A 26,799-nucleotide genomic window follows, 5' to 3' on the forward strand; every position below is an offset into this window, starting at 1 on the left:
TATTAGCAAATTAAGCTCAGGTTTTGTCCCCATGTTGGATATTTACCTGATAATGAGATTGGCATATGTGCTTGTATCTGTACTTATGTATGCCATTCTTTCACTGTCAGCTGCATCTGTAATTATGCATTTTGCTACGCTGTAGTGTTATGTACTGTTTTAAACTGCAATGGTGTAAGGCTAAACACTTTAAAACACTTTAAAATTATCTCCTTAAAATAACTACAGATAATTAATTAATTTAAGGTAATACACTGCTTAAAATTGCATGGATGAGCTTTGTAAGTTTTTCAGAACCCTTCCAAATCTGCAAAAAATGACATAATGAAAATACTTGAATTAAGACTTTTTAATATAGGTTTTAAATCCTGTGAAGAATATATTTTTCTTCCTAGATAAAAGTACTACCATTTAGAAACCTAAACAAAACATAGACAGCAAAATACCAAGCACTCTTTCATTTTTTTAAAGTTACTCTGTGTTATTTTAATGGTTGCTGTCATTGGCAAAATATCAGGAGAGACTTTAGGAAGCATTATAGTCTGCTGTAATAATACTGAAATTTGAAGCCTTAAAGTTGATTTAAAGCCAAACATGTCAATCACTCAGTGCTGTTCTTTAAAGCATATATGGGTTTTCTTAATAACTTGATTACCCTTTTAGAGTAGCATTTCATTAAAAATGTAGTGGAACTAGTGCAGCTTTCTTCTTCATGGAAAGCAAGAGTGTAGATGGTGTAAAATGTGATCATATTCACTCTTTCTGCTGAAAACATTTTGTCTTTCATACTGCTTTTATCTGGCAATTTTATTTATGTATGTAATCAGGCAACGTGGACTATATAATCTCTGGCAATGTGCCTTGGAGTTACCAAGGTGTATCCTTGCTGGAGCAAAGCCCGCAGCTTACCTTTTGTGACATGATTCCCAAATCCTCCCAACAACGATCATGTGAACTACCTCCCCCACCCCCCTCTGGCGGTGTTGAAACGTTTTCTCCATGTGTGACACAAGCGAGGCAAATATAAACCATTAGTGAATTAACTGCGTTGTAGTTTGCACAGAGCTCTCAGAATATGGCTTGATACTGCTCCTCCATCATGCAATCAATAGCAGCTTTGCTGCTGAACATGCAGAGAGCCAAACCAGCCCAATAAATGCTGAATAGTGTTATTAGTGAGTGAACAGATGATACAGGAACCCTGCCAATACCGTGCAGGCAATCTGCCTGGGGGATGGGGGAAAGGACCGGTGATTAATAGGAGGGGGCTCGTTCATCTGGATCAGCTGAGTGGTGGTTGTTGACAGAGCTACACCGGCTTAGGCTGGCTGAGGATCTGGTCCATAGGAAATTTAATTTAGGGGACGAAGTAAACAAAAGAGCTATATTATAAACTGCCAAGGCAATAAAAGGCAAGGGTGTAAAATGGATTTAGGATGCAGCTAGGCTTTTTATAAAATAAGAGGATTGACCGAGAAAGACAAAGCAAGGAGACAGGGTTGAGAGAAACTCTAAAATTGCAATTGAGCTTAATAACAATTTGCTATCCCAAAATTAATTATTATTAAATTTAAGGTAGCAATCAGCTCTTGCTGTTCCTGGTTTTGAATTAAACAATCATTGAATTAAACAGTTACTATTTTAGCACACGGAATTGACTCTCTTTGCTGTTGTACCAGAAATCACATAAAACTGCTTCTTACAAAACATGATTAACTCTTTCATGCCATTATTAAGATATCACTTAAACCATCCTTTTTGACAGTAACATACAATATTTTACTATTATCTGTACATCTTACACTTTAGGAGGGTGACACTATGATCTGCAACTCAGGCCTTCATTGACACTTTATCAGTTTGACAAGCTAGTAATTAGCTCTGTCTTTGTACTTGGAAGCAGTATACCTTTTTATCTCCTTTTTCCCTTTTACTGCTAGTATCCTGCTTTAGCATTCAAATCACAAGCAGAGTTGTAAGCCTGTTATTAGGGCTAAGATACAACTGAGTATCTGAAAACAAATGGTTTAAAACAAAGGGTCAAATCTTCAAGGCTGAAGCTTGAACTGTGTCTGATGTATCTTCCTTCCTTCCTCTTTGGGAGCAGGAGAAACCAAGAAAAAAGTGAGAGATGACTGTGCTGCAACTGCTCTTCAATAATCAGGAGAGAGCCCATAAAAAGAGCCTGACAAGAAGGACCTGAAGAATCCCAACATAAATGGATGTAAATGGAGAAAATGCTGAAGTAGAGAAGAGGCGGAGGGACTATGATGTGATGTTAGAGAAGGAAACAGCCATTCCTGGAAGCTTGTGAAAGGCTGGGACCACTCAAGCAAAGGCATGATCTTGTGGTGAAGAAGCTCAATAACTACACAGATCTTAGTAGAAATGGGAGACATAACTTCTTGGTTCCACTCTGTGAAGTAGAACTTAAAAAATCTCTTAGGTCCCAAACAAGTCAAGGACTGCCTAGCACAGAAAGGAAAGGCCAGTGTTATTCTGAAGCACTGTGAGTGCTCTGATCTACTAGCAATTGTATGAAACTGATGCCCACCAACTTGGTGGAGACCTGCCGAGACATATGCCTCTGAAAAATGTAATTAGTAAATTTTACATCCTAGTTATGTTGGTCCAGGGTAGTACATATTGAGGGCAACCCAAGAGGATTCACTTGAATACAAGGTTTAACTAAATTGTTGAGACACAACTAAATAGAAGGAAGGACCCACAGTGACCATCGAGTACAGCCCTTAGCCCTGCACAGGACCGTCCCCAAGATTAACATCATGTGCCTGAGAGTATTGTCCAAATAATTAAGATACAAATTATTGCTTGTAATTCCATTTCTGGAACCACTAAATTGTCCAACGCATGGAATTTTCTTTCACAGTCCTTTCTCATGCTCTGTATTGTTTCTGCATATCAGTAGTTTTACTGAGGCCCTACTCAGCACCATGATACAGGAATGGACTGCTAAAATATAAAGCAGAATTTCCTCCCTAGGGCAAGTAATGTGTTGGAACAACAACGCAAATTCTTTTCATGACTTGAAGAAGAACATACTCAACATCTTAAAAGCCTTTTTAAGGTAGAATCTGAATGTCCTAGTGATGAATACTTACACAGGAATTTGCGCAAGCGTCATTGAAGAATTCTTACTACAGGCACAACACAGCTGCAGCGTTACTTTTATTTTATCAAGATGTACTCACATTGTGAAAAAATTAATAGCTGCAAGAAAAATGAATGTACTTTTTACCTTCTTAAAACTATGGGTAGGCAGGAAGATGCAGCTGAGTAGTTGGAAGTGCACAAGAAAAATAATGCAGTACTTATTTCCTTCTGGAAAAGGGAAACTAGAAACAATTTTAACTGTTTTTTTTGCCATCGCGAAGATGTCACAGCAAAGGAAAGCACCTTTCCTAAATTGTCTTCTTGTTGACTAAAACCTGGGAAGTTCCACCATGGAAAAAAACCCCGCACAGTATAAAAACAGTTTGCCACAGCTGCCTTTAAAACAATGCATCACATGCCTCGTTGTGGTGATAGCATGGTACTGCACTCTATCTTTCTGGCATTGGCTTAGATTTTATCCATCAAAAAAACCCCAAAACCAAAGCATCACAACTGAGGGCCCAGTCTGGGAAACTGTTGTTGATAATGTTCACTGCTACTTTATTTTCCTTCCCCTCAGAAGTGGTGCACATTAGTAACCTCTGTTTTCAGAAGCAAGGATGTGCTAGAGAGTTGTAGATATGTGAAGTGGTATATAGGATGGCTGCCAAAATAACTGAACACATTCAGAACTGAAACAGCTGTGGAATGGAGGGGATGTGTTAAGTAGAAGCAGAAACTACTACACATAGGTATGATTACTGCACGTAAACTTAAAATGTTGGGAACAGCATTTGGAGGATGAAAAAATATCATGAGGATAAAACAAATTTTGCATTGGTACCAGTGCCTCTTGCTGCTGAAAGGCTGATGAATGAAGTGCTGACTGAAGAGGCTGGAAGTGGTGATCTCTCTGATGGAGAAAACACAAATAGTGTTTCAGGCAGAAGCTCCTGACAGAAGAATGAGCTAGCTAAAGACAAGTAAGGCTGAGTGTTTCAAATATAGATACTGCAGAATGAAACAGATGGATTTTTCCTCCACATAATGGATATATAGGGAGCACTCAGAGAAGTCAATTTTTTTCTGAGGTTAGGCAGCAAAAAAGACAGCTGGGGAGATTAGAATCTGGCAAACAATGAAAATTAAGCATCACTGATTGTATTGCATTTACTGAAAGACCTGCACAGCATTTGGGGAGAGATTGTCACCAGCTGACTGGTCCTTCAAGGTGAAAAAAAGCCCAGTTTTTGTGGTGCCATCAGCATTGGCACCTGTGAAGGATGCTGCAGGGGGTCAAGACGCAGCCCTTGGAAGCTTCTGACCTTCCTAAACCAACGGTAAACTAAAAACTGATGATCAGGAGGAAAACCCATATAGGAAGATTTCATAGAGTAAGAAGATGCAACGATTTAAAGAGAAACAAAAATTTCATGTCAAGCCAACATCATCTGAAGAGCTCTAGCTGAAGGGAACAGACCTTGGAAAGAAGGAACACATCAAGCTAAAGAGTGAAAAGAAAAAGCCACAAGTACAGTCTTTGTTTTGATCTTGCACACCTCTTATTCACTTTGGAATATTTCAAATTATTTCAAAAGCTCTTCAGATTTCTGAGGGCCAGCAATCAAAGATATGTTAGGAACGGTGGCATACCTGTTCCCAGGAAGAGGACTGGCATAAATATATGGCTTATATGGAGAGACAGTTGGGTCCTTGCTTTCCTTCCTCTAAACTTCTGCTTGGAGAACTCAAAAAACCCAAAAAACAGATGGAAAGCCTATCACAGGGGTTGAAATACATTGTCTCAAAGAATAACTAAATATAGGGGTAATGAGCATCCTTTGAACCAATCTTAGTCTGAAATCCCGGATTGTGGGAACATAGAATTCAGCTGTACCTGTTCAAAAGACTTAAGTCTGTTGACAAATGATAGGTCAAGTGTGTTATCTTTAACAAACGCCATTGTGTTGCTTCGCATAACTATCTTACACACCCCCAAGATCAGTCTATTTCGTAAGTGGGTGAAAAAACTGGTATCTGAATTTAATAATTAGCCAGTATTTCAAGCTAGTAGCTATGGATAGCAAGGGGAAAGAAATTTTCTGACTCCTAAAGGACTGCTAGTTTTGATGGAGCTCAGCAAGACCCAGAAATGATCCAGAATGTGAAGCTGTTTTCCTGACAGCCTGGACTTCAGCGCTGGAATGAATGACCGAGTGTTGCCTTGACTGTTGAGGCACCATATGGCAGATGTTTTGTCCATCAGAATATGGACTGTGGAATTTTGTGGAATGAGTATAAGTGCTACATGGGCTTTCAGCAGATCTTAAAGTAGGAATACTTATAGCTTTATTGCCTTCTGATCATATGGCCTGCAAAGCGCAGAAAAAGAGCCAACCCTTTTTAACACTGTCTGAGTCTCCTGCTTGGACCTGTGTCTGATCACACTGCTGTCCTTTTTTGGCTCTGTGTATGTGCTGTTACTTTAGCTATTCTGTCTACAGGCAAGCACTTCATAAACATTCTTGAGGAAGAATCTGAGGTCTTGAATGCTGCAAAATTCCTGGTAAAGACTGGTCTCTGGGGCCTGGTCCACAAGCCTAATGGCTGGTTAATTGGCAGTATGCATCCCACAAGGTGAGTCATAAATCAGTCTCAATCTGAGAATAGTGGGAGCAGATGCTGCAATTTGGCTTCTTGGATTTACTGTGTGTCTCTCTTGCCTCATTATTATGGAGTGAAAAGACAGGATTCTGGTCTGGTTTTGGAAGAAACCAATACCAATGTCAGCATGAAAAAAAAATTAAAAATTGAGATTTGCCCTCAGCCTTTAACTTCTTTGTCTGCAGTTACACGTTTGCTCCATGGCTGCATGATGAAGTCCAAACACATCGTCTTAAATAATTTGGGAACTCAAATAATTGGGATCCCTATTGAGGATGGGAAAAGAAGGTGATGGTGGAGGTTACTGCATTTCCAAAGAGTGAGGCTATTTTCACATTCATTTGAGGCCCTGATGAGGATACTTCTTAGGGAGATGCACTTTGTGCACCTTAATGGACATTTCCCTTACAGTTGTTATGGGATTCTTAGAATATTTTGTCAAGGAGAACAAGCAGTGCTTGCTTCTTGAAGGTTTTTAATTATTTATTGGACTTACTAATCTTGAAACAAAAATTCCTGCATCAGAAACAAAGAATAATGCAAGTCAAAGTCCCACCTCTTCATGTTATTTTCTGAAAAAGTTGTATGAATGACAGACATTTCAAGGTTATACATCATTGAAATGGATCAAATGGCAGCATTTATTAGAGGGAAGAAAGTCAAACCAGATGTAATGGGAATCCTCATCTGCTTTCACTAAAGCTGAAACAGAATCTAGTTTTGATGTTAATTTGAATAGCAGTCTGTGAACTTTATTTCAGATTTTTTTAAAAAATTGTAAAATTCTAAATTTGAGGTCTGGATAATTTGATATCTGGATTCTACTTCTCCTCTCCTAAGTGCACACCCAATGAATAGCAGTTAAATGTTCTTACTTAGCATATGTACAAATCTAATTGTATTTTTGCAAAAAGACTGTAAGTTTTGTGTCTTTGTTTCTATGAGGGTTATTTTAGACACATGCTATGTCTGAATTTTGTTTCTGAAGTCTACTGCTTTCTACAAAGTAATTACACATAATGGAGTATCTTTTGTAATATTTACTAACATGTTTTAATGTATTAGATCCCATTTAGCTTTTTTAAAATTCTAGACTAACAAACCTTTTTTCTTTTTTTTTTTTTTTTGGTAAATCTTGCTGTGGACACAAGTTCTGTCTTCATTTATCTTTTCAGGCTCCCTTCACAATAGCCCACATGTAATCAGTTCTGTTTCCTTTTACAGTTCATCATGCTTCCCTACTCCACCACTGGTCTCTTAATATTTCCACTATCAGAGCCCTTTTTCCATCCCTTTCCAGATGGGTAAGGCTTGAAATTGGGTGGAATTGCACTGTAACATGAGTGCTATTTCACTACAATACAGGTGCAGACAGTTCTCTGTGGCTCATTGGCTGGTACCCAAAGCTCTGATCCTGTGTGTGCAGGCTCTCCCCTTTACTGATTTGAAATTCAATGACCACGAGGTAGGGTTTGTCAGAGGCCACTAGTACTGCTAATCCTGATAGAACATCTGACTATCTTTAGCTGAGAGACTACAGACATTCAGGGGCGCCTTCTACAGAAACAAACAGTGATGTTGTTATTAACACCAGATCTGTGTATCACAGAGTCAAGGCTAAAGCTCATTCTGGAGTAGATTATAAGAAAAAAAACCAACCCAACACACAGAAAACAAAAAAACACAACTCCCCAAATCATGGTCTTTGCTTTCTTTTTGTTTGTTTCAAAATGTGAGTAAGGTGGTTTTTTACTTTGAATTGTATTATCACATAATGCAAAACTCTTTCCTGTGCATTTTCTTTCTCTTTTAAATCTTTAACTTCTGTATCTTTCTCCACTTCTCTCTAGTTCATCTGTTCTTTTTCTCTGACTACTGTATTTGCCCACATACAGAACAAGCCTGTGTGGCAGGCAGCCTCTTGCCTTCCCATGCTCCAGCCTTACATCCTCGCTTCCCAAATCTGATCTGCTTTAGTCTGTTTTGCGTTTCTAAATGGGTGGGATCCAGGTCCTTCTCAGCTAAACAACTCCAGATGCTTTGTAGAAAGTGGGGAGCCACTGCCCATACCCTGGCAAGCCACACTAGCAACTGCTCAATGGCACTTCCACCCTATGGAGGTGGTATCTCCCATTTCAGCAAATCCACTGACACTCAGAAGCTGCCAGAGGTGTAGGCATGATAACCGAGGGTTCCCAAGCTGAGTAGGAGTATCTGGTCAAGTTTGTAGCACCCAGTCTTGAGCTTGAATGTTAAATGACATTCATGCATAGGTTTGATTTTTTTTTTCTAAGCTAAATCACTTGAAAAGCCTAGTTGTATACAGGAACATGGATATACTTCAATAAAACCAAATGACAGAGATCACAGGGTGAAGTGAAAGCTCAATAAAACATTTCAGACTGCCTGTGTAGCAAAGGAATGCACATATGCTGTTCCTGCTAGAAAAGAAGCCAACATCATGTATATCCAACATTTCCTTTTCCTTGCCTTAAATCAAGAGGCTTGTGGTGCTATTCCTTAGAGTCAACAAACATGCCAGGAAAAATCTGTCTCCAAGCTGACTGCCCTTTCTCAGAACTGCCCGTAAGTGCCAGGGAGGATGGAAAAGTGAGCTGCTGGGCCGCAGAGGTGTTTAAGGGAGGAGTTCGCCAGTAAAAGAGAATTGCAGAGTTTGAAGTACAGAGAGACCTTCAGTTTTGCCAGAGTTCTTATTAAAAATGTCTAATTCATATAATGAGAAAAGCAATATCCTAAACCAAGCGATCTAAACATCTTATCTCTCCCAGTAATTTTTAATATAATGATGGAGACTATGAGCATAATATATTCTTTTCCTGACGCTTTTTGCTTTAATGCTGGATGAAATATTGCTCTAAGAAGGGATGGGGAGACAAAGGTGGTACATTCTTGTAGTCTTGAGGGACTGCGCAGAGACTTTTTTATAGGAAAGTGCTTTTACATAGTTAGTGAAGCAACCTTACTAGTAAGGTACTCTCTGAAGATCTCAGATACTAACCAGAAGGTTTTTATATACACAGTCAGAGCCTGTATTCTGCCATAAACTCCATGGAGAAACCTTGTGACTTTTACCTTGCTGCAACATTGTAGTGCTTTATGGGAAAATCTTGATAAGGAAGAGGTACTTGGGCAACAGCCTTTCCCATCAGTGCCTGTCTGTCCCAAATATCTTTCTTACTTACTGCAGCCTGTTCTCCTGGGTAGAAAAGATGCTCAGAAATAGTTGTAAGTTAGTTTATCTTTACACTGACAGAAGACCTAATAAGAAGACACATCATCATTGCATGCCAAACTATGGAGATCGGCTCCTGGATCTGGTTTAGCCTATCCATGCATCACCGGCCATGGTGACGGGCTCATCCAAACTGCTGTGGCCTCATTATTTCTGTGCTTGCTCTGTAGGCTGATCTGACTTCTGAGGGAAGGCCATATATGGTTAAATGATCATCTCAGCTAACACATTAGCATGTTGATGATGCGCAAGTTTACTCTCACAAAATCAGAGGAGGTATTAATATGTTGCAGAATTCCACAGTGATATGGGTGGCAAAAAAAGTGAGAAAATCGTGTTTATAGGAAGAACCCTGTAAAAAATATGCTGCATCCCTTATTTTGTGCAGAAAAAAAAAAGGTATGCAAAAATACTCAAACCACACCTGTGGGGTTTTATTAAGCTACCTTTGACTTCTGTGAATTACATTGCAAGATAGTCTCCATTGTGCAGCTAATATGCCATATTGAACAAAAGTTTGTTGGCTAAAGGGAAAAGGCAAAATCCTGTAAATATATCATTCATCTCTAATGAATCTCAAATTAGAATAGATTAAGTGCTGATATTAAAAAAAAAAAAAGCCCAACAACCCACCCCCCCGACAATTGGGAAAGCAAAGTTCAAATTCCATTTGATTTCACCACTCATTTGGAAGATGGCAAATGGATGTATATGAAGGCTAAATCCTAGACATCAAAGAGAATAAATTCAATAGGATAGGATCAAAGAAACATTGGAATAGCGTGATACTCAGGTAAGATGAAATCCATATTTTTGGATGAAATCCATCTATGAAGAAGAACCAGCAGATAAATATCTGGTTCTGAGACTGGTGTCACTGGCAGAATTCTGAGGTTTTTGGTCATGTGTTGGTTTAAACAACACGCAGGCTTCTGGTGATACAGGGTACACCTGTATCAAAGGGAGAAAAGGATCTTTGCTCAGAAGTTATTGGGTCTCATGAAAGACCTCTATGAAAGACCTTTAAACTAGATTTGAAGGGAAGAGGGGATAAAACCAGGCTCAATAGAGATAAGCCTAGGGGCACCACACCCATGTTTGAGGGACCGTGTTCTAGCGAGTTTCTTTGGTCTGCCATCTCAGTGGTGGTAGTGGATGGAGATCCATGCGGCAGCAAACACGCAAGACTTAATGATGTGTTAAAAAGCACAGAAGTGCCTGAGAATGGTTATGTAGGAATTAGGGCTTCTTCCCTCTTCCCTGCAAAAAGTGGCAGGATCAATAGCCCAGCTGAAGTACATCTACACCAATGATGCACACAGGATGGGCAACAAACAGGACGATCTGGAAGCCATTGCACAGCAGGAAAACTATGACAGTTGCCATAATGGAAACATGGTGGATGAATTCTTGATAGGTTGAGGCCAGCTGTTCAACAAGGCCAAGTGCCAGATCCAGCACTTGGGTCATAACAACCCCATGCAGGCTTGGGGAAGAGTGGCTGGAACGATGCCTGCTGAGAAGAGAACCTGGAGATGGTCAACACCCAACTGAACATGAGCCAGCAGTGTGCCCAGGTGGCCAAGAAGGCCAATGGCATCCTGGCCTGTATCAGCAATAGTGTAGCCAGCAGGATCAGGGCAGTGATTGTTCCCCTATACTCGGCACCAGTGAGGCTGCACCTCAAATCCTGTGTTCAGTTCTGGGGCCCTCACTACAAGAAGGACGTTGAGAGGCTGGAGTGCCTCCAGAAGAGGGTGACAGAGCTGGTGCCTGAGTGAGCTGGGGTTGTTCAGTCTAGAGAAAAGAAGGCTTGGGGAGGCCTTATTGCTCTCTACAACCACCTGAAAGGAGGTTGTAGTGAGGTGGGGGTTGGCCTCTTCTCCCTAGTAACAAGTGATAGGACAAGAGGAAATGGCCTCAGGTTCAGCCAGGGAAGGTTTTGATTGGATACTGGGAAAAGTTTCTTCACTGAAAGGGTTGTCAAACATTGGAACAGGCTGGCAAGGGAAGTGGTTCATTTGCCACCCCTGGAGGTATTTAAAAGACGTGTAGATGTGGCACTTGGGAAGATGGTTTAGTGGTGGACTCTGCAGTGTTAGGTTAAGAGTTGGACTTGATGATCTTGTAGGTCTTTTCAAACCTAAACAATTCTGTGATTCTATTTAATGATTCTGTGATTTTATCTTCCTATTCCTATGGAATTACACAAAAGAGAAATGTCTTTCTTAAACTAAGTCCTTAAAGCAAAGATACTGCTGATCTGATCTGAAGCAATGCACATGGGCACTGATTTACCTGGACTATAATCAGAATTACAATCTTTACATTTTTAGGTCTTGGAATGAAATCCTGCTTCATATCTCTGCCAATATGTGTCTGGCATATTTTTGCCCTGTGCCTAGCTGTGTCTGGCTGTCGCTATCGGCTTTGTTTATCAAGCACTTAAGTATTCTACAAATAATAAAAAAAAGAAGTATAATAGAGCTAGTTTTTTTTCTTGTTAGTAATGTGTTAGATCTTTCATAGGAAAAGTGCAAAGTTTATTGAACTGAAGGAACTTTATGACTGCAAATCTTTAAACACTTACTTCTTTCACGAACCACTGGCAAAAGGCAGGGCCAATCCATTCTCTTGCATGAATCCCACAGTCTATCCAGACAGCTTTCTTGTAGGGCCGTGATCTTTTACCTAACTTGAAGTGTGAATATTCACAAAATATCAATAGATCTCATGACATTAGTGAAACACAATAATGAGAAAATAATAGAATATGAGAAACACTAAACCATTTTGAATTTACTCATATAAAGGAACATAAATTTATTCTTTTCAAAGGTATGGTCAAGATAAGGTTTGGCAGGTATGCCAAGACAATGAGGCTGATCTATGGAAAAAAAAACTGAAAGGAGAAGTGACATCTCTCAATTCCTCTTTTATGAGGAATGATATCCTTAAATATCACATGGAGTAGGGTGAGGAAGAATGACACTAAAGGAATCGCCTGATGAAGAATCAAATTTTCAGAACTCTTCAACAGGAGATGAAAAAAAAATACATTGAAACTAAAATTTTTTTGTGTCTTGCTGACACACTCTAATTTGTGGTCCTAATCATGTGAATTGGAAGCACACAGCCCTTAAATTTTGTCAGCAGCTAAAAAGGAAGTGTATGTGGCACAGGCTGAGAAGGGCTCCAGAGTCCTCTGGGGTCCCTCTCCAGCATAACTGCTCTCCTAGTTGTCTAAAAACACAAAGCTTTCCAATCCCCTTAAATCCAAACCCTGCTAATTGAACTTGTCCTATAATCTATCTTCATGTATATCCAATCCAAGTAAATAGGATTTGCCTTTTAGTTTTCCATCTTTTTTTTTCTTTCTTCATTGAAGATGACATTCAGAGAGATACTTAGATCTTAGCAACTTATCCCTGGGAAATGCTGTTAAGCTGCATCTCTGGTGTACATGCTATAACATAAGTAACAAAGTGTCTGCCTCTGATTCCAGACTTAATCTTTACCTTGAGTACATACAGTGGTCTCCCTTCATAGGATTTTCCAACAGAGAACATGTGAACAAGATCTGAATAAGTTCTATTCAGATGATGCATCCAGTCCTGGATCTGCAAATACAGAAATTAAATCATTGCTTCAATCTTTGCATTTTGTGGGAAGCTAATGTAATACATTTATTAATCTCAGCTCTCAGTCCTCTGTATGTTTTGGGATTTTCCTATAGTTTTTATTTTTGTCATTTTTGTTTGTTGGCTTTGCTTGCTTCCTTGCTTGTTTGTTTTTGTTTTGACATTTTAACTATTATTTGGCTCTCATAGCTCTATTGCCAGAGTCTGGATGCTGCCTTCAATTACATGGTATTTTTTTCCCATTTCATTGTTGGATATTACTGGAATGCATTAGCTGTCCATCGAAAATCTGGGGATGGGGCTATTCCACCATTCTCACTAAATACTAATGGAACAAAGAAAGAAGGTCCCTGATTCTGCCTGTCAGAACACAGAATGGCAAACAGATTGACTTGCAGGATTCAATGGTACCTGCAATATTTGTTTCACAGGCACCAGACCTTCTTGACGTGCAGCACTCTCCATGCCTGGTCTAGTGACTTTGCTTTGGTGCAGACTGAAACTGTGTATGTGAGCAGACAGAAATCAACAGAAATTATTTACCCAGCCATCATCTGGCATAGTTAAACATGAATTTTCATCTATGTATTTTTAAGTATTTGTGCCTCTTGTGTAAATACTTAAGCATTTGGTCACATCGCTTAAAAGACTCAGTGTGACTAATCACTCACTGAAATCTCTTATTCCACTGGAGTAAAAGACCTATTTAAAAAAAAAAAGTCCTAAGCTGTCAAAGATAGTGATGTATAAAGATAAGTCTTGAATACAAATACTAAAAAAAACATATATTTTTCAAGAAGGTGCCTATTTTCGAAGAAGAAATGCTTAGAACACTTCTGAAGATGAACAGGTAACCAGAACTTGTAGAGAGAATGTAGTAGATAAGAGGAACAATATGAATTTTCACGTACTTCTTCTAGGGAGTGATACACTTCGTAGTTATACCCAGAGAGGGACCTTCGATTCCTATACGACCTCAGTCCAGTTTGGTTTTCTACTGCTTTCTGTAGGTCTGATATAAGAATCCTAAGTAAAAAAAAGATAGCAGTATTACTGAAAATGTACTAGAACACACAAGCTAAGTCAGAACAACAATCACATTTAGAAGAAATATAGCAGGAGTTAAACCATCCTGACTTTACTTCATCTGTTATATTTTGACAAAAGAGTGCTTCAGGCTCATTTGAATATAAGCTACCAAATAAATAGTCCAGCTGCTCTGAAATGTAACAGTGCCTTCAAAAACACAATGAGCTTGTTAAATGACTAAACCAGGTTGATGTAAATAATCTAGCCAATGTGAAGAAGCAACCACTTTCATTTGTTTATGAAGCAGCATTTACTGTCTTCTTTTGTAATCCAGTTATATTATGTGATCATGGATCTTCAAAAACCGATTTCAATCCATTTAAAAATCTTTTTAGGCTTAGAAAAACATGCACATACTATTTTTCTGGCATGGAACATTACATATAGTTACAAGTTGTAGAGGAAAAACAAAAAAAGAAGAACATGGCAGCACTGTCATTCTGCCTAAACAACAAACAAAGAAAAAATCTTAAGTGTGCTTTGTTGTTCACATTATCTATGCTGTAATAGTTGTTTGCTAGTTGTATTAAAATAACTCAGGAAAACAATGAAACAATACCAAATGGAAATGAAATATACTTGCATAAAAAGCAGAAGGTTCTTTGTATTATGAGTAAAATGTAGAAAGAGTTGTGTAAGTGGAAATCTTTCCTGGTTTATGGCAAAAATAAATAATGATACAAATACAAATATAATATAGCAAACATCTAAAAATAATTATAAAGAAGAAATTGGAGCATCTATCCATTCCACGAGGCAGTAGCAGGATCTGGGAATATTGTCACTGACATCAGTAACAGCATGACTGTAGAACTGAGTCAATACTTGTATGCCAACTTCTCTTAAAGCATGGGAATGTGTAATCACCACACCACTAATTCATCATTCCTGTAAAATGATAGTCACATTCAACCTTTTAAATTTTCATAGGCATCAGCTGCAATGATAGGAAAAAGACGGAAAGAAATGGCATTTACTGTGCTCCTAACTCAGGTGTGCAGCAGGTACCTCAAACATAATAGGTCCACCTACATGTAATATCAAAGTAAAGGTTATTCCCATCTTCAAATGCATTAGTGAAGTAGTTGTATAATTAGGAATTATATTGTTCTACATCAGCAACATTCATTAAGCAAACTAAAGAATTATAGTCTTGACTTTCAAAGTACTATATATACTGTAAGACCAGTACTGTAATGCCTGTAATTAGATTAAAGGAGTGGTTTTATTCAAGTTATTACAACGTTTAATATTTAAAAAAAATACTTGACTTCTTTGCAGAATTCTAATTAGTGTAAGCACCTACCAGAATCAAGCGCTGTTTGTTCACTTTTAAAATAATACATTTCATAACTCCTGATTGTTTACGCATCTGTATTCTGCATGAGATTTGATAATCGTTCTTTACTCTTAAGTGACTGTGTACTTTGTGTGCTTATAACAGGAAGGCTCTTAAGTCTCTCAGGTTTTAATGCAACCTAAGTGGCTTCTTTACCAGAAAACTTACAACTGAAGCAACTTGGTGCAGAAAGAGTTTATCTGATGCCTGGCTTGTTTTCATGACCATTTTGTCATGAAGTCAAGCCCGAAGACAGATAAGCCTGTTTGACAGACAAGTACTGGTCACGTGGTTCATTACTAGGAATGCTTCCTAACTTTAGAAATTTGTCATAATTTAAGCTATTTAAGCTTAATGCTTCCTAATTTTAGAGATTTTTCATAATTTAAGCAATCATCAGGCTGAAATTTTAGCTGGCGTTTGCCTCAGATTTTCCAGTTCCAAAAGGGATGTAGCAATTTTAACTCATTTGCAGAGTGTGCAAAAATTAATAATAATAAAAAAAAAACCATTGTGAAAACCAGTCATGTGAAAAGGAGCTGTATAAAATCTTGCTTGTGGAGATGCACTTCAGCTCAGTGGCTGTGCCTGGTTACCCCGCTCTCCCTGACTGTGGCTGTTGCTTTCACAGCAAATCCTCCTGGCTCTTGTGGAGTTACAGATCTCAGGAGGCTTGTCAGGAATGTAGAGGCTTGCTTGTAGAGGCTTTGAAGAGTTTTGCTTCTGATGGCTTGGACCATCTGAGATGGGCAGCAGGGGGAGGAAGAGGGAGAGCGAAGGAAAAGTCTGGACCTGACAAAATGCTGCCCAGCTTCCTTCTAAGTGCACACAGCTTGTGTGCCAAAAGTCAGAGAGGGGATTTTTCCCTGTGGAAGATTAATGCAATGTTGTTATAGTATTTGTACCATGTTGTTTCAGGTAAGCTGCAGAGATCCTTTGCCCTTTCAGTTCTTGCCCTTGCACACTCTGCTCTGCAACCCAAATAGAGGTCTTCAAGTACAGTGAGTGTTTATAACACATATAAAACAGCCTTCTGACATTTCATTAAAGGTGATTACTGTGAGCAGGAACAGCAACAGACGTGAATACAACTGCTAGGGCACAGTAATTAGGGGACTTTTTTTTATAAGCACAATTACAGAAATCCCCATCTCAGTTTTAAACATAAACAAAACTGAAGTGGTGTTGAAGACACATGAAAGTCACTCTGAACTTCAGCCATTGAGCTTGTGTAATTAATCTCCTTATATTTGTTTCTGTATTTTTAGAACAACAAATTTATAAGAGACAATTGTTATAATAAAAATGGAATTCTGATCAGTACTACATACATACATACTTATACAGTATGATTTGCACCATCCTTTTCTCACTGAAAAATAAACATAAATACCCTCATGTAGGTCTTTATTTAGCAAATATTTGAGAATTCAAATAACTCATCACTTGATTATTCAGATGCTTAGGCATCTCACTGAAAAAGCTTTAATGACAAGATCATTACTCTTGTCCAGTATATCATACTGCTAAATATGAAAGGATAAGTATACTTCAAATTGTCTTGAATTTTTTTAAGGAACACTATAAATGATATGTGATCCTTAGCGTGTGTGTATTTATGTCGCATGACTTGTGTTGGGTCACTAGGATTGGAGAATAATAGGACTAATATGTTTCTGTATAGTTGATGAAGAAGGCCTTCCTCTGCATTTGCAGCACACTTTTAAATAAACCTTGCTCCTGCTAAATACAGAGAGAGGCAAAGCAGGCTGTAGAATTAGTAATTACCATCCTTCTCTTAATAGATGTGATTTCGCATGCATTGAAAACACTTCAGCTTGACTCCAAAGGAGGACATTTAATTAAAACTGCCTGCCTGTGGGAGATTTTCTGTTCTCCCATTAAAACGGTTGTTTTCTTGGCAGTGCCTATTTGTCTGCCAGTCTAATTGCTGTGACGTGGAATGTATTCCCAAGCCCACTTGGCATGGTAGAGGCAGACCTTCCCGGAAGGCCAGATCTCTGGAGCAAGGCAAGGAAAGTGAAGCATGGACTTACGTGTACTGGATGTTTGCTTGCTGGAGGTAGGGCAGCAGGCTTCGGGTCGTGTTCTGCGGTACTCGCACATCAGTGACTGTGCCTTCGACGATGTGGAAGGGGCTGCTGGGCTGCCACAGGTCCACCTGTAGTGCAGGAACCAACCTGTAATTCATATGCATTCAGTGTAGGTGGGGAAATCCAGGAGATGGCACGCTTGAAGGTATGCAGGCAAACATTTTAGGCATGATACAGACAATAGACCTGCACTGGCTGGTCCAGCTTGACATCTATGCTAATGGAGCAGATTTTGAGGAATGATTGCATCCAATTTACCACAACTCTCATGAGAGATTTGCCAATGGGAAGAGAGAACAGTTTCCAGAATGTGCGTCCTCAAATAGTTTGAAATAAAAGGCACTTCCAGCTTCATGCACTTCCTCAGACTACTATACATTCCCTATGTCCTACGGAGTCCATGAGTCTCTTTTATTTCACAAGGCATTTTCTATGTTCACTAGGGCAATAAAAGAATGCTAAAGAGATACAGAAGGCATAGCAGATACCACTGTTGTTTACAAAGCGTACCCAAGCTTTATTCTTGATAATAAGCAGATCAGAGGTCAGTAACAGGGTGCCAATACCATGAATACCCAAAATTTTTTATGAAATGTCAAAATAACAGGATTAAGATAATCAAATCATTACAATCTTGTAAAAAATGATAGCTACTGAATGATACCACTATTATTATTGTACTACCTCTATCTGCGCATATCTGAGGGATGGTTCTTGTCCATTTTTACTTCCTTTAGTTGCCAAATCTGAAATACATTTGGAAATTCTAGCCTAAGGCAGGCACAAATTTTCAAAAAAGCAAGAAAGTTTGCAAACAGAGGTTTGAAAATCAGTGTTCTACACTCTGTAAAATAGTAGTAAAATAGTGTAGGTGCACATACTCTACATCAGAGGTGAGAACAGTTCCTCCTCAGCCAGTGTGAGGACAGTGGCAAGAACACAAGTTAACAAACACCTCCCAGAGCTGTTGGATAGTCCCAGGAGACTATAAATGGGAGTTTCAGCAACTGTCTCTGTATCAATGTGACAAATATACATGTCAGGATCCACAGGCTTTAAAAACATATGTTTGTGAGCTGAATACAAGGAATGGACTACCATGTCCATACATGTCTTAAAGAGAATTTAAAAATAATTAATATTTGATAAAAGTCTTTTGAAGTTTATTGCAATCAGCTGTGCCAGGCTGCACTGATGGAAGTCATTAATACAGCTTGTGAGTGTCCACTGCTTTTCAGGTTTCTAAGAAGGTTTTTGTAATCTGCATTTTAAAAGCTCCTGACTACTTCTATGCCATACAAGCTATTTTTGAAATACCAAATGCATTTCACCTGGTCTTGCTATAACCTCATTTGTGAGGGGAGTACAACCTTGAAAGATGGGTTTAATTCTCACCATTTCTCAAATGACCCTGATTAAGAATATTCTGATTACCAAGAGGTCATCTGACACTGAACCTGATGCTACCTCTTACAGGAATAGTGACCTCAGTCCAGTTAATCCAATTAAATGCCTGCTACTTTGGAAGCAGCCAAAGAGGAGCAGCCTCTTCTAGTTCCTGCCAAAACCACTCTTTGTTTCATGCTGCCACAATATGGTCTATGGGTCTGAGTGATAGCGGTGGGTGGGCGCAGCATCTTTTCAAGTCTAACACCAGCACTGGCAAAGTTCATGGGGTTTGTGAGGCTGAGAGCAGCTATGACAGATGGTCAGTAGAAAGCAAAATCGTGAATTAAATGGTGTTAAATGCTGCTTATAAATAAATATCTTCTCACTGTGCTAACACCTTATGTTTGTTAGTTTATCTGTCTTTCATATTTTGATACATTAGAGACACTCAGTGAAATTCAACATGGTTAATTTCCCACACAATAATTAGAAATGTGCATTAGACTTTTAAGATTTATCCCTAAAAATACACATCAGAAAGGGTAAATTTGTTTCTCTTGGAGCAACAGTGTATCAATCAGCTTGAGCCATGTTTATAAAAATAACAACAAAGTGTTACACAAAAGCTAACAGCAACCAAAACGGAATTTCCAAGCGCACAAAATTGGAATAGAAAAATGAAAAAAAAATCACACCTGAGATACACCTGAAAATTGTCTTTGTTCTTGACAGTTACTCAGGATTTATTTTGGTGAAATTCTCAATCATCATGGAGGGGATAAAACAACAAATATTCACACTATTAGTTATAACATCACCAAGCTGTTTAATTTCTGAGGCATTCTAATTGTTCCTCACATTACTGTCTACAAGTGAATATCAGAACCAGAAGTAATCTTCATGAAATCAGTGGCATATTGCACATCAGTATTCTCTTTTAGTGAAAATCCGGTATTTCACTCCTGGCATTGTCCTGGAAGTGAGACAAAAAATCCCATATTTAGAATGCAAATCATTCCACTCCAACTCAGTTCCCTATTTGGCTTCATTTGACTCTCACTCTTCACCCTTTGCAATGTAAATGAAGCATTCAGTGCTCCTCTGGGAGATGTTACCTGTCCTGTCCAGAGTACTTCAATTGCTAACTTGATTTTGCCTTATAAAGCATATAACAGGAAACACATTTCTCCAACAGACGTCTTATTTATATTGCAGCCTTCAGCTTGTCCTTGGTGTGACATAGAGACAGTGCGTGAAAACTAACAAACAGAAGATGGATTACAGAGCAGGCATGTTCTATCCTTTATTCACTGTCATCTTCAGGAGACTTCATCATTGCATCTCCCATGGATACTGAGGGTCTCATCGGAGTCATCCCTCTTCTTTCAGCATCATTCTGCTCACAAGTATGCCTTGGATTTCCACTCTGGGCTCTGCTGGTTAGTGAGTGGTAGTGATACTAATTGCTATCCTATCCTCTTTACTATCTGTGATATGGTGTTGTTATCCCCACAAACTATACATTAGCTGTTATACAGTATTATGAATGGTGTACCATCTTTTGTACAGCAAAAGATATCTATTTGCTGTGTGGGTAGTAGGATTTGCTGGGTAGGAGGAAGATTCTCCAGCTACAAAACAAAGAGATGCAGAAATCCTACAAAACTCTCTGAACATACAGCCAAAAATCTGAACCTCAAAATTCATCTAGTATCTTGAGGCTAGAGGAAAAGCTATATGCTTAAGGCATGTCTGCAAACCTAAATACTCTCATCTCCTTTACACATCTTATCCTGTCTTTCAGGCAGCAGGTTGCCTTTAAAAGGTCTTGGGATTTTTTATGCCTTAAATAATAAGCAGAGCCCAGTCAAGATTTTTCAGCATGTTCAGAGTTGGGACTAGGAGACCAATTACTCAGCACCGCCACTGCAGACAAGTGCAAGTGTGACTATGGGTACCTGTTGTCAGGAATAGCAGTGCACAGATGCCTGGTGAATGCTCTTTCCCGGAATCTCACTGGAGGCACAAGCATCCTGAGTAGCTTTCCATGAGAAGAAATGGTATGTAAAAGCATACAGTTTGCTCTCTTTTCTCAAGGGATTTAAGCACGTTATTGCTTTATTAAACCAAGAAGGTATAAGAGATTATTAATTGTGACTGCCTAAGTAAGTATTGCTGTTTATCTTCTCATTCTTTTTTCCAACCTCACTCGTCCCATAGAAGACCCTGTGGTTCAACGTGTGCTTAGGAAAGCCAAGTTTCTTTAGGCAGATTCTCTTTAAACCGAGGTGTTAAAGACAGCTCATGAACATAAATGCATCACATTTTACCTGGACATCTTTCAAGGTACAGCAACCTTGAACTCATTAGTCATGTCTCTAAGTTTTGGCCAGTACAGTGTCGAAAAGCGAGCACAAGGCAAAGGGACAAATATTTTAAACAGATTTGGGTGCTGAACTAATAGAATTCAGAATTTATTCCAAAGGTTAAAATTATACAAATAATTTTCCAACAATACAAGCACTTCGTTGGTATAATGCTACATGTTAAAAATGGCGTATAGAAAACTCTGTTGTCCTGCCAAGACAGAAACCAGAACAGGGAGTTTTATTCTTCACTTGTTCAGGTTTTCCTCCTGCTTATTCCATACCTGTGGAAAGAGAGCCTGAGAAGAAAAGAGTCTCCCTGCTTTTCCCCATAAACCCTCTCATGGCTGTATAAATTCCACAGTTTTGTTTTCTTTTTTTTTTTTTTTTTCACTCAAATCACTGAAAAAAATCCCCAGCTTCTTTAGACCATCGGGCTTAGTCCAGCCTTTGTAATTAAAGGCATTTTCTTGGGCAATAGCCTCCAGTTGTCTCTCACTACCCTTTCATAAGCAGATGTTTAATTTCTTCATCCATTTATCCTGAAAGGAAGATGCTTAGTGCTCTCATCAGGTCTGCAATTGTGTATCAATCAAAAGAGATGATTGATGCTTGTCATGAAAATAACTAGAATAACTTTGCCATAACTTATATTTAGTATCTAGAGAAAATTGTTTGTATAATTTATCTGTGTTATACCCCATGAAAACAGTAATTTTGTTATGCTTTATTACCTAGAAATTCCAGTTTTTATTTTTACTGAGTTGTATACAGCAATACATGTACCAAAGCTGGCCTTGTCCTTAACGTCACTATGAATGAATTTCTTTGAGAAATGCTGTCAGCATTAAAGTTCAGAATATAATTATCGTTATGATGCCATCAGCTGAAATGGCTTGGTATTTCTGAGCCTCTTGTAAAAGGGAATGTGCAGTCAATAATGCAAGCAGTGACAGTCTTTGCTCATGGACTCTCTCAGGAAGTGTGGGTTTCCCATTTACATCCATATGCTCATGTATAGACACATGAACACCCTAAGCAGTCCTAAAATTCATTAGATATGTTTTCAGTTATAAATCCATAGTAGAAGGTAGAGAGTAGAAGTAGAAATTGCTCCGGTTTTACTGATGTCATCAGAGGTCTGAGTATTCATCACATAACACACAAGAAGCACAGTCACACACGTGTATGTACATAAACACCTCTCACATGCACATGCATAGTATGCAACAGAATTTTAGGCTTCTGTTGGTACATTTGAAAAGAAAGAAGCAAGGAAGAATGACTCCTGTTCACTTTGACACTGGTGGATAATTATAGCTGTGCTGTAGTTCACATGGAAAGAGCAGAACTGCTCCTCTCTAATGCCTTCACCCTTACAAATATTTTCAGGATTGGGATTGATTTCATCCTCACTTGCTCCTGCCAATTAAGGAACTTAATTGATAGTCCTGATTGCAAATCTCCTTCAGCTGCCCTTTATGTGATGCAAAGTGGTCCAGAGGCAATTCAGTGTGGGATTCCCTGTGCTTTCTAAAAGGACTTAAAAGGTAGTCCCAGTACAAAGTAATTTAGGTTTCTGACTGAGCACAGTAGACATTTAACTGGCTCTAACTTTTCTGTATTTATTTGCTCTTCAGTGAGGCTGGTAAGAGTAATTGTGCTAATAAATCAGGATTGATTTGCGGGATTGCAGCAAACATAACGCTGGCAGAATGCGAACAATGCACAGCTTGAAGTTTTGAGTTTTGCAGATCTTTGTGGAACTATAACAAAGTAATGGTCTTGCCCTCTACTTACACTGGTATAATTTTACACAAGGCTGTACACTGAAAAGAACCTGTAGACTATTCTTCAAGAGAGTCACTGAGATAAAAATCATATTCAGTTATAAGGCAACTGAATGTCCCTTCTTACAAGTACAGATGCCACTGGGTTAAGTATATCTGAAAGATGGAAAAGTGTGTTTAACAGACTTATTAAAAAACAGACAGCCAAACACCTATCTTGTTTCTTATTAAACTATTTATGGCTTGGTTCATTTTGCAGTTGTTTCTGCACTGCATGAGAAACAGAAGGGTAATAGTGAATGGGGTAACATTAGACTGGTGACCTGTCACTAGTGGGGTTCCACAGGGCTCCATCTTAGGCCCTGTGCTCTTCAACATCTTCATAAATGACTTGGACTGGAAGGGATACTCAGCAAGTTTGCAGATCACGCAGAACTGGGAGGAGCTGTTGACTCCCTTGAAGGCAGGGAGGCCCTGGAGAGAGACCTCAACAGATTAGAGGACTGGGAAATCACCAACCATATGAAGTTTAACAAGGGGAAGTGCCAGATTCTACAGCTGGGATGGGGCAACCCTGGATGTTCGTACAGCCTGGGGAATGAGATGCTGGAAAGCAGTGCCATGGAAAGGGATCTGGGGGTCCTGGTCAAGGGCAAGTTGAATGTGAGTCAGCAGTGCCCTGACAGCTGGGGGCAGCTGGTTGGCAGGAGGGCCAACCAAGTCCTGGGGGGCATCAGGCAAAGTATCGCCAGCCAGTTGAGGGAGGGGATTGTCCTGCTCTGCTCTTCACTGCTGAGGCCTCATCTTGAATATTGTGTGCAGTTTTGGGTGCTGCAATATAAGAAAGATATTAAACTATTAGAGAACGTTCAAAGGAGGGCAATGAAGATGGTGAAGGACTCTCAGGGGAAGCCATATGAGGAGGGGTTGAGGTCACTTGGTCTATTCAGCCTGGAGAAGAAGAGGAGACTGAGAGGAGACCTCATCGCAGTCTACAACTTTCTCATGAGGGGAAGGAGAGGGGCAGACACCGATCTCTTCTCTGTGGTGACCAGCGACAGGACCCAAGGGAATGGCCTGAAGATGTGTCAGGGGAGGTTTAGGTTGGGTATTAGAAAAGGTTTCCTCACCCAGAGGGTAGTTGGGCACTGGAACAGGCTCCCCAGGGAAGTGGTCACAGCACTCAAGAAGTATGTGGAATAGTAAGCCCTGCATTTGATCCTGCTCCCACCGGGGCTATGCTGATGACTTTGCTGAGCTTGGGCTCAGGCTTCCTCAGAAAGTCCATGTTTTCTATAGCTTGTGAAAACAATACACTCAGTACCTGGGCTCTCCTGTTCTATCTTGCACATTCCTACTGAAGTTTTTCTGGAACAACATTTTTCTTCAGAGCCTGGCAAGTGATTTCCAAACATATATTCTGATATGTTGATGAATAGCCTCTGTTGTCACCTGATGTTCTTTGTGTGTCTGAAATAGTCTATCCATATCTGACTGGAACCCTAACTATGAATTAGGGTAAAATCTGGACTGAAAACTAAAGCACCTTGCTATATAGATATATTTGGTATATGTGCAAAATAAAATGCGCAGCCCTAGCCTCTGAGCTAGTTTTTTCCTTCTGCAAAGTAAGATTAGTTCCACTTGGACGGACAGGCTTTCTTACTGCATTTTCAGATGGGCTTTTGTCCTCTGAAGCCTTTTTAAGCATTTTCCTATGGAGGCGTAACCTATCAGATTTATAGCCAAGTGATCCTTTTCCCCTATGAGACATTTTTTCTGATTCCCTGAACTGCTATGACAGGATCAATTCAGGGATTACAATGGATAAGTAGCTGCTGTAAGGACTAGAAAACAAGCAAGGCTTCAAGGCCTGCTAGGCTGGCTGCTCCCAGAGCTGAGAAGTGCCTGGCTGTGCCCAGGAATTTCTTTTGTTAAAACTACTGAAGAATGAGTGGTCTAACACTATTATGCCAGGAATGTTCACAGAGCAGTAGGTTCTTTACTACCTATACAAACAATCTGGATCCCAGTCAGGCGTTATGTGATAAAAAGTGCTTGTAGATCACTGATGGAGTAGAAGTTATCAGTCAAGGCTCAAATGAAGTGCTGCTTCAAAAATAATGCTTACAATGGAAAATTCCAGAGCAGATAATCAGAATCTGTTGGATCTGAGGACCCAATTAAATTCCAGTTTCTTGCAAAGCACTTGGGAATGTGACATTTGTTTCTGTCAGTCAGGTTCAACAGAATTAAAACCATGAAAGGGCTCATAAATCAGCAACAGGCTCCTCAAATTGTCTTCTAAACAAGAAAGAGCAAGGGAAAATAGCCAGTCATTGGACAGGTGTACAAGGCAGGATGACAGCAGATGGACAAAAGGAGTCCTGGGAGACAGAGAGCAGGTAGTAATACTCAGGTCACTGTAGTACTACCATCCCAAATATTCCTCTTTTATTTGTTGATTACTGTAATAATTTGCAAATGACTAGTGTGGAACTGTGAACCTGCAAAAAGATATTTCTGGTCTTAGACACTGAGTTGGGATCAAAGATTTGTGGCATCTCTTAAAAAAAATAAAGTTTTAAGATTGATGCCTGTGATGGCATTACAGTAGCAGCCAATCCAAAAATTGGGACAGTGCTCTATAGCTAAAAAAATAAAGAAATAAATCCATGAGTTTGCACGTGAATTGCCAAAGAATTTGCTGCATTTAATTCATCACAACCATATGAAAATGTTCCTCAAGACTGCTATGCAATATACTCATCATCTTACATAAATGTCAGTGGAGCTCCACAGTCATTTATCCCTGTCATACTCACCATCATGTTTACCTCAGTGGTCTTTGGCACAGGGACTGTACTAAAGGTGTTCAAGGGTGTGGGGTGGTGCTGCTGGTGGGAAGCAGAGTTACCAGGGTCTTATTTTCTTCCGCAGAGAAAGAGAAAGAAGTGATGTAGGAACACACTGGAGACAAGAGTACGTATGCATGTATACATACTGATGGCATCTCTGAGCTGCTACTACCTCTGTCATTGAAAACCAGAAACTGCCATCTCCTGCCTCGAAAGAGCATCACTCTCAGTTCCCCACCTGCCCCATTTTTTACAACCTCAGACACATGTTGCCCTAAGAAAGGGTTGCATACAAGCAGTGCATGATGCACAAGAGTTTCCTGAGAACTTGCTCTGGAGAGATGGTGGCACTGTGGCCCTAGAGTGGCAGGGTGGTGGTGGGGGCGCAGGGGACCCTGCTCTGCCTGGCTGAGTCATGAGGAATCAGGGCCAGAGCACCTCCTGCTGCTTTGAGGCTGGGATACAGCTGGTCGGACTTCGTGTATTTAGGTTTCTTTATTGCTTCTTTACTGTGGATGAGTTTATTGGTTGAACACATGCAAGTTCAAGCAATTTTACAGAACTAACAGCAGACAAATTTTAGTCTGTAGAGCTGGCTATTTTTACTGGCAGTGCAGGTCTACATGCTATGTTTACCCCATCAGGGAAAAAAAGCAATATTCTGTCACCTAAAAGTTAACAGAACCAGCCAATGAAGGAATCAATTTATAATAATGATTAATAACAAAGCACTGTGGGCAATGGAGCTACAGACTAAAACTAATTTGTGGAAATTACTCAGCAAGTGATTATAACTAATGTGATTTGCCTTTCGGCAATTCATGAAAAAAGTTAAATGTGTGGAATGAAACATTCATTATCCATTATTCCCTCAGTATAGGCAGTGGCATTCATACTGTAGCAGAGCCTATACACTTCAGGCAGATTTCAGGGGTTTACTACACTAGGAATTATACGGACTCCTTTTTTTTTCCTTAAAAAAAAGGGGGCAAATATCCTAAGGAGCTCCAGATGCCAAATTTAATAAGTCCTGATGGACTATGTCTCATGTAAAAGTGTGTGAGTTAACTCTGCAGCTTAAATATTGGTAGAAGAGCAGTCCTGTTTGAGATCAAGAGGTTTCCTCAGGAATAAAACCACTGATTAGCCATTCAACCTCTTAGACGAATTTTCTTGCTTATG

General features: G+C 39.5%; 1 protein-coding gene across 1 annotated transcript in view; it reads right to left on the reverse strand.

The window, feature by feature from the left end:
* Positions 1-26,799, reverse strand: part of CPA6 (carboxypeptidase A6) — an 81,660-nt gene that overhangs the window by 14,829 nt on the left and 40,032 nt on the right. The window contains exons 3-6 of the mRNA XM_027748218.2: positions 17,158-17,282; positions 13,584-13,698; positions 12,550-12,651; positions 11,622-11,726 (exon numbers count right to left, since the gene is read on the reverse strand). Of these exons, the coding sequence (XP_027604019.1) occupies positions 11,622-11,726; positions 12,550-12,651; positions 13,584-13,698; positions 17,158-17,282 (447 nt within the window). The remainder of the gene's footprint in view (positions 1-11,621; positions 11,727-12,549; positions 12,652-13,583; positions 13,699-17,157; positions 17,283-26,799) is intronic.

The sequence above is a fragment of the Pipra filicauda genome, unplaced genomic scaffold (genome assembly GCF_003945595.2).
Source record: "Pipra filicauda isolate LSUMZ 115617 unplaced genomic scaffold, ASM394559v2 scaffold650_size186552_pilon, whole genome shotgun sequence".
Taxonomy (NCBI): Eukaryota; Metazoa; Chordata; class Aves; order Passeriformes; family Pipridae; genus Pipra; species Pipra filicauda.